Here is a 9,343-nt window from a genome sequence, read left to right on the forward strand (position 1 = left end):
ACAAAAAACCCCCTCAAAAGCTATGCAAATATTCTACAAGATGAGAAAGTATGACAAATAGTCAAATTTTAAGTTGGTGTAAAAAAAAATACCACCATCCATAGAACAGCATTCCATAAACCAGACGCTATAGGTTTCTTACTATAGGCCCTTTCCCATATTTATATCTCATAGGATATTTTGGTGCTATGGAGGGAGGTGATGTTTTCTTTGTAGTGTGGAAGTGCTGTTTTATTTTTCTGTTTTTATTGGCTACCAATGTGAGCCAGTAAGATAATTGTGTATAAAATTGGAGGCTATACAGTAAAAATTCAATAAATAAATAAAACATACAAGCTTGCCTAAATCACGTCCTCAAATCCTTGGGTCCTAAACAATTTGGATCTGAAATATCATTACATCACTTAAATGTGGATTGAGAGTACACTATAAACCAGTGCAGTAAGTAAGTATTTATAGCTATATCTTATTAAGTTATTTCAGATTGGCTAAAGTAAATCTTAAATAGAATCTGCACAATGAACCTTTTTGGGCTTGCTCTTCTTGCAAGAGCTGCTGTTGAGGATCATCCAGTTGTATAGAATGGATTAGGAGGTGGTATAGGAGGAGGCAACCAGATGGGGAAATCTTTGGTAGGGAATGGCTGCAAAAGCAGAAACACTTTCCCACTTTTTACAAGTATCCCTGAATTGAAGCAACCATCAATATTCTTGGGTGAACTAGATATAATTTTTGGAACTGCTACAATCTACCATCTTATCATTATCTTTGATTCACACTTATTTTTCTTTTACTAAATTCATTATTTAAAAAGCAGTCGATGAATTCATGTGCCTTTTCAAATTCTGACAAGTCACATCATACTCATGAATCTGTGCAGTAAGATTTTTTTTGCCAATAAATATATCCTTTTAATATACTTGGATTCTTAATTAACCTGAGTCACTACTGATCAAAGAAGGCTTTATAGAACAATATTTTGCTTAAGAATAGTCTACGCTACTTATATTTTAATAATATTCAGCAATCCTGAGCCTACAGCACATGATATTTTTGATCTATTCCAATCCATCCTGGAACTACTTTATACTTCATTGGTACTTCCATAGATTTGTGCCTATTTAATGTACATTTAGTAGGCAGGCTGTATGCATAAAGTGTAAATACATCTGCTTTTGTCTAGTTTTTAATTATTGCACATTAATCATTTAATTCATTTTCCCCAAAATTATAAATGTGCTTTTCATTATTATTGTTAAGTTTCTGCCTTCAGGTTTCCAGTCTGTGATATAATGAATGAATATTTGTTTTCTTATATTTTATTAACTAAATTGCAATTAAATTGAGACAACCTAGTATGGTAAACTATAAACTATGATTTATCACACTACATAATATACTAAAACCAAATAAGTCTTGCTACAGCATAGGATGATGTGTGAACTCAGCAAATATACAGTAATTGCTGTTATTAACTTTTCAGAAGTTTTAGAAGACTCTATAATAGTGTAAGGTAAAAACCAGAAAGCCACAGCAAAGTATTAGGTAGCCTCAAATTTATGTCAAGCTAATTGCTCTTTGATCATATAAAAATGGAATTCTTATTTGACCATGCATAATGTTCTAAAACTAGGCAAACACTTCTTTGCACATTAAGACCAAAAGCAACTCAGAAAAGGTTTCAGATATCTCTATAATATGTAATACCATTAATGGCAAGGCAGAGAATATTCTAAATTTTTCTCTTATCTTTTTAAATACAATATTAAAAACTGCATTAACATAGTTATAGTTATATTTCTCTAAGAGCATTCTGATTACTTTTTTATTAAGGGCATCACATCTTTGAGTTTTACAAGGTGTAATTATATTCATAGAACAAAAGTCAGCCACTCTAGACAAACCAAGTAACACAATATGTGAAACTATTCAATGTTTCCTTTTGAATCTTTTAGCCATAAGCACTTCTAGAATGTCACATGTAACTTTTCATTTTTTAACATTATATGTAATTCTCTAAATTCTTGGATTCTATTAATCCCATGAAGAGAAAGTGCTATTTCAAGCATATAAGGAGCTATGCACATAAAGAATCTAATTTGCTGTTCCTGTACATAAGCAGGACCACATGCAAAATGTTGCCATTTAGATTATTCCTGTTCAACATTTCAGCTATGTTTTTCAACATCCTCTATGATGTTCTATTCAATTTCCCTTCATTTATCTCTTTTCTGGAGAGGCATCAACTATCTCCCATCCTACTTTTATCCAGTTGTAATAAATGTTATTGCACAATGTCAATGTACGACTGCTATCATCAATAAATATATTTCATATTGAAATACTTACCGGAAAGGACCCATTCTATTAGCTGAATGAGGGTGTCCCCACATTTTGTTCCAACAGACACCAGATAGCAAATTCTGAAGAATCTATGGAATAGAAAAGTCACAAGAACAAAATGTAAGTAAGCTATATAAATCAGCAGGCATGTTAGCTGATCAATCTATTTAAAACCTTTCATATTTTCTTGAAACACTCGGCTAAAAATAATTCTGAGAATTTATGGTATTTCAAATAAGATTAATTAAGAGTTTCTAGGGTTCAATCTTGTTTACCACTACATACTTTTGAAAGTGACCAGAGAAATTTCTGAATTGATTCCAAAAAATTCTTATGTACCAATTACATTATGTTTTACCTTACTCAGAATGCTCTAATTAAAAGATATAAAAGTCCTTGGTGCTCTCTGAGCATGATTGCAGACATTTTATTACCTGACTTCCAGTGTTTACATCAGCTTCTCCAATATAGTGGTTTTCAGATACATTGGCTTATACCCTTATTATCACCAAATCAAATTGAAGACCAGTATATATATCAAACAGCTTTTCTAACCAGTAAATGCAAATATGGTAAAAACTTCTTCCGCTCCAATTTTTCACAAAAGATAGCTAGTTTGTCATTCTATCTTGCCCATAAGGTCACATTCTAACCAAGAAAAAAAATCCTTAAGCAGTAAGACTATACAGCTACTGAGTAAAATTCAGTGACAAATGCACACTATTTCTTTTCACAAAATAGATTCTCCTTTTAACACAAAATACACTGTTTCCTAGAACAAAGAATCTAAAATCTCCTTAAATTCAGTATAGCAAAAGTGAACTGGAATAGAGCACAAGAAGCAGAGCAAGGGGAAAAATAATCAGAGTCTAAGTAACAATGAGAAAATTATTTCAGAGATTCAAAAACATTATACTACATTAGGTAGACCCAGATTTTTTTTCTCATCAGCTCATAACTATTAATTGAAATAAACACATTTAATTTTGATTTTAGTCTTCCTTAACAAAAGCTAAGAAAATTAAGATTGATCCCTTGAATACCACACCTTAAAGAAAATCTTTCAAAAAACAGCTAGTCAGAAAAACAAGGTTTACAGATTTGTGGACATGATGTTCCTAAAGTTGAGAAATATTTTACTTTCCCCCTCCAAAAGTATATATAGCTATTGAAAAATATATTTGATGACAAACAGATATTTCCACAATATTCTAAAGATGGGCAATCAGATTTTGGGAGCCCCGAGGCATAAATTGGTCTATAAACACCCACCAGATATTTTTAGTGATGTAAAATGGAAACTTTCCCTAAGAAAATTAGGCTTGTTTGCATGAAGAAATCTTCCTGCTGGATAACATGTTTTCTGGGGAAACAAACAAAATTAATTTTTAAAATAAGCTCATTTTTTAAAAACCATATTGTTTCCTCAGAAAACCTTCTATTTTGAAATTTCTACCATATAGGTAATTTTATTTAGCTATCCAATTTGGGGCAGTAACCAGTCTAAGTGAAAGCATGATAATGCTTATGATCATACTTCAGCTTTCCTTTGCATTATGCAAAGATCATAAATGAGGATTGATAGTTAAGTTATATTTTTATCACCACTGTAATTTCAGAAAGTGACTAAATGAGGTAGTTGCTAAACAAGGACTATCTGTATCATTGTCTTTTTCCTTTTAAAAAAAATCCATTAAGAAAGGGTTGATTTTAGTATCATTTTTATTATCAAAAATCTCCTTGTACCCTTATAATCATAGTACCCATTTTAGAAAACGAAAATAGTGGGCGACTGCAACTGAGTATTTTGTTTAGAAATCTAGTAAGGTGGTTGGAAGCACACTGAAAGACAGGAAGAGGGGAGTTACCTCATTGCTTAATCTTTTAGTAAGCAGGTGCTTTGGAAATCTCACTAGAGCAATAATTTTATGATTAGACACTCCCCCATCCAAATTATCTGATAAAGACATCCACAACAACCTCAAGATTCTAATGTATTTGGCAAGAAAAACAAATTGCCTACTAGCCTTGCTACAGATCTCTTCTTCTAAAGCTTCTAAAATCTCTTCAGCAACTTCAGTTGATTCGGCTCCTGGGTGTATATATTTTGTTTATTTTTCTTACACTTGCATTGACTTCGGTTTGTTTTTAAACCCAATTAAAAATATTAACTTTATACTTTAAACCCAAGATGTTCTAACAGTCCAGCATCTTCCATTAGAATCATATGGTTCCCAACAGATACACAGGATTCCCTTCCTTATCATTAATTGATGAACAAGACTTGCCAGATAAGATCTCTTCAGCATTGTTGTCTAGATTCTGAAGCCATTTTCCCTAGAAGCACCATTGCTTTCAATGTTCAACAAACCTGTGAAAACTATCATTTTTAAATGATGTTTAACAATATCGATTTTTTTAAAATGTTAACCAATTAAAACTTTATTTGTATGGGAAACAAATATACAAAACCTGATAATTTTTTGCACCATATAAAATGTATTTGCGGACATGCCTTACTAGCAATTATTAATTTTTTTACCAATTATATTTAAAACAAATCTAATGCAAACAATTTATGCTTGACAAGTATTTTAATAACCAAATGTGCTAGTGATACTATTTTAATTTGCTTTGGTTTTATTTATTCAATTTGTACCTGAAATACAAGAATTCTAATTCTCCTTAATATAAACACGCTGGCATAAATTTGCATAACACTTAATTTTTTCAAAAAAAAAAAAAAGTACATGCAACAGTTGCCATTTTGGAAAGGAATTCTATCTGTACAACCAACTGGAAACCGGCTGACAAATAACTATTTTAACTGACGATATGAACAGAACAGGTCTGACTGCATAACCTCCCTAGAGTCCAAAGAAGCCCTACTAAGCCCAGTTAAATGTAACAGCTCTGTACCAAGAGGCTCAACAGCAGCAATTTTCCTACAGGAGAAAAACCGTTTCCGCTTTCTGCCCCATTACTTCAAATTACTGACTGCTCCTTTTCAAACTGCGATGCTCCTCAACGGCAGAAGGAATAACCTAGCCTAAAACACAGAGCAGAGGTGTAACGTCTGGGCCCTGTAAACAGCAACAGCGGTTCTCAAGGTAATCGGGGAAAGACCTCTGCCGACGCTGCTGTTAACCGGAGAGAGAGGCTTTTAAGATGCGCTCTTGTCGGTTCCAACCTCTCAGGTAACCGCGAGAGACCCCGGTCGCCCTTTCCGTTCGTTTCCAACAAGCAACACCCTCTCTTCCCAAACTATTTTGTCTCGGCCCTTTATCCAACTCACCTTCGGAAAACAAAGCAAAACCGCCACCCGCCTCTCTATTTGCTCCGAGGCGTCACGGCTGAACGTGAGGGAGACTTCACCTCGGCCGCGGCCCTGTCAGTGCCGAGCGCGTTTCCCGCGTATCGTATCTCCCAGGCCAATCCTTTCCGCCGACGCCCCTCCCCACCTCCACAGCGGGCGACGCTCCAACGCAGGAGGTGAGCAACGGCTAAGGACGTCCCCGCCTCCCTTTTCCTCCCCCCCCCCAACCCGCGCGCGCGGGGATACTGAGGAGGAATAAATGCCCACCAGGCAGCCTCAATCCACCGCCGCTCTCGGGGCCTTCAGCAGAGCCGCAGCAGAGCCGCAGGGACGAGCGAGACGGAACCGGAAGTTCCGGTATATCCTGGCCACGTGACGCGCGGCGGCCCCTACGTCTTGAAGGCGCGGCTTGGGTTGCTGTCCTAATGTTCCCTTTGGTTGTATTCAATTTGTGTGGTTATTTCATACTTACATATATTGCTGTGTTTGACAAAATAAATAAAATAAATATTATATATAGGGGGCGTGCATAAGAGCACCAGCGTGCCTACCGTCCCTGTCCTAATGTTCCCTTTAGTTGTATTCATTTTATGCATTCAATTCATTCTTATTTATTTATTTATTTATTTATTTTTCACATTTATATACCACCCTATCTCCCTAGAGACTCAGGGCGGTTCACAGGCAAGTAAAAAATACATATAAATACAGACTAAAATAACAATTAAAAAACTTATTCTACATAGCCGAATTATTAAAAACTATATAAATAATAAAACCCATTTAAAACCAGTAAATTTAAAATCTAATCCAGTCCTGCGCAGATGAATAAGTGTGTTTTAAGCTCGCGACGGAAGGTTCGGAGGTCCGGAAGTTGAAGTCCTGGAGGGAGTTCGTTCCAGAGGGTGGGAGCCCCCACAGAGAAGGCCCTTCCCCTGGGTGTCGCCAGACGGCACTGCCTAGCTGACGGCACCCTGAGGAGTCCCTCTCTGTGAGAGCGCACGGGTCAGTGAGAGGTATTCGGTAGCAGTAGGCGGTCCCGTAAATAGCCCGGCCCTATGCCATGGAGCGCTTTAAAGATTGTTACCAAAACCTTGAAGCGCACCCGGAAGGCCACAGGTAGCCAGTGCAGTCTGCGCAGGATAGGTGTCACACGGGAGCCACGAGGGGCTCCCCCTATCACCCGCGCAGCCGCATTCTGGACTAACTGAAGCCTCCGGATGCCCCTCAAGGGGAGCCCCATGTAGAGAGCATTGCAGTAATCCAGACGAGACGTCACGAGGGCGTGAGTGACCGTGCATAAGGCATCCCGGTCTAGAAAGGGGCGCACCAGGCGAACCTGGTGGAAAGCTCTCCTGGAGACGGCTGTCAAATGATCTTCAAAAGACAGCCGTTCATCCAGGAGGACGCCCAAGTTGCGCACCCTCTCCATCGGGGCCAATGACTCGCCCCCAACAGTCAGCCGTGGACTCAGCTGACTACCGGGATGCCGGCATCCACAGCCACTCTGTCTTGGAGGGATTGAGCTTGAGCCTGTTTCTCCCCATCCAGACCCGTACGGCTTCCAAACACCGGGACAGCACTTCGATAGCTTCGTTGGGGTGGCCCGGTGTGGAAAAGTACAGCTGGGTGTCATCAGCGTACAGCTGGTATATATATACTGGTATATATATATTATTTAATATGTATTTGACAAAATTAATAAATAAAATAAATATATTATGCGTGGTGTGACATCAAAGATCTAGCAAATTATAATTTGAATAATTTGAGAATAGGAAAATACAGTAATTGCCTCTCTTAATCTGATGTACTGAACTTCAACTAATATTTGCAAAAGATCTCATCCCTGAATGCATAATTTATCCACGCCTACCATTACAAACATGAATATTAAAACTTTATAAGGCATGGCCTTCGAAATGTGGGCTGCATTAATGAGCAAGGAAATAGTGGGATATGGATAAAAATTATGAAAAAAAGAACATTCTGGCAAAAATTGTGACTAAGTAAAATATATTTGAATATGTTAAATTGTATAAGATATGATATGGCCAATATTCTGTTCATAAATTATGTATGTGTGTAGGGGAGGAAATTAAAAAATCAATAAAATACTTCATGTGATCTTGATATTATTTCTCTGTTGAAGCAGCCTGGGACTGCATTGGGTTTTTTGGTAGCTGCAGCACAGTGCTGGCTCATACTTAAAAGGTTGCTCACTAGGACTCCTAGATTCCTCCAACAATTACCGCTGCCAGCCAGGTGCCACTTATTCTATACCTGTACATTTGATTTTTCTTGCCTAAATGTAAAACCTTACCTTTCTCACCATTGCATTGCATTTTGTTGTTCAAGTCTGTCAAGAACTTTCTGAATCTTGAGCCTATCTTCTAAAGTGTTGTCTATTCCCCCTAGCTTGGTGCTGTCTGCAAATTTGATGAATTTCCCTTCTATCCTGTCACCTAAATTGTTTATGAAGATATTGAAGAGTATTGGACCTGAGCCTTGAAGTACCCCACTGCATACTCTTGTCTATATAGATGTAGTTCCATTAAGACTACATATTGACTGAAGTTTGTCAGCCAGTTACAAATCCACCTGGTCATAATGCTATCTATCCCACATTTTTCTATCTTACCAAGAAGTAGGTTGTGGTCTACTTAATCAAAGTATACTATGTCTACAGCATTTAGTAATTTTGTCAAAGAAGCAATAATATTTGTTTGGTATGGACTGTTTTTGACAAACCTATCTTAGCTTTTAGTAATAGCTTTGTTTGCTTCCAGATCACAGATCCATTTGATTATCTTTTCCAAGCTCTTCCCAGGCATTGGTGTCAGGCTGATTGGTCTATTGTTTCCTGGATCCACTTTTTTTCTTTTTTGAAGATAGGAAGCACATGGAACCAGAAACCAGGAGAAGAATCCAAGAGCATACGCTTCATGAATACATCATTAGAAAGAAAAGCAGAAGGATATGAATTATGATTAGCAGTCAATTTGTTGTGGGAAAAATAGGATTATTATATATGTATGTTATGTATAAAATATGAGTTATATGTTTAAAAAAAAAGTCATAATGAGCCATGGTGGTGAAGTAGTTAGAGTGGAGTACTGCAGGTTACTTCTCTTGCCTGCCAATTTACCAGTTCAAATCTCTACCAGGCTCAAGGTTGACTCAGCCTTCCAGTCTTCCGAGGTGGGTAAAATGAGGACCCAAATTGTTGGGGGCAATATGCTGACTCTGTAAACCATTTAGGGCTGTAAAGCACTGTATATAAATCTAAGCTCTATTGCTATAACATAAATATAATAGTATATCATATGAAGCAATATCCTTTTGACATAATTTTGGGGGGAGATAAGCATTATCACTGAACAAAGAATTAAATGCTCTCTAAAGTTAGAGTTACCGCACTTATTTATGGGACCAAAACTCAAGCTGGAAAATAAGGAACTTAGTTTCTACTTAATTTTAGTAGCTAACCTAATAATTGCCCAACATTGGAAAACTTTAAATAATTCAGCAATTGAGGTGTGAATTAATATATTTTCAACTGCCACATTAGAAAACATTACAGATAAAGTTAAAATAATGAAACACCAAAGGAAGGGGCCACAATTCTATTAAGTTTGGGCAGACTTTATATTTTACCTTAATTGTAACCAACCCACTTTGACA

At 36.9% G+C, this 9,343-nt stretch overlaps 1 protein-coding gene across 1 annotated transcript in view; it reads right to left on the reverse strand.

Annotated features, from left to right (window-relative positions):
- Nucleotides 1–6,041, reverse strand: part of RBM6 (RNA binding motif protein 6) — a 70,578-nt gene extending 64,537 nt beyond the window's left edge. The window contains exons 1-2 of the mRNA XM_058166136.1: nt 5,927–6,041; nt 2,350–2,432 (exon numbers count right to left, since the gene is read on the reverse strand). Of these exons, the coding sequence (XP_058022119.1) occupies nt 2,350–2,393 (44 nt within the window). The 5' untranslated portion in view covers nt 2,394–2,432; nt 5,927–6,041. The remainder of the gene's footprint in view (nt 1–2,349; nt 2,433–5,926) is intronic.
- Between the last annotated feature and the right edge of the window lie 3,302 nt (nt 6,042–9,343).

The sequence above is a fragment of the Ahaetulla prasina genome, chromosome 2, assembly GCF_028640845.1.
Source record: "Ahaetulla prasina isolate Xishuangbanna chromosome 2, ASM2864084v1, whole genome shotgun sequence".
Taxonomy (NCBI): domain Eukaryota; kingdom Metazoa; phylum Chordata; class Lepidosauria; order Squamata; family Colubridae; genus Ahaetulla; species Ahaetulla prasina.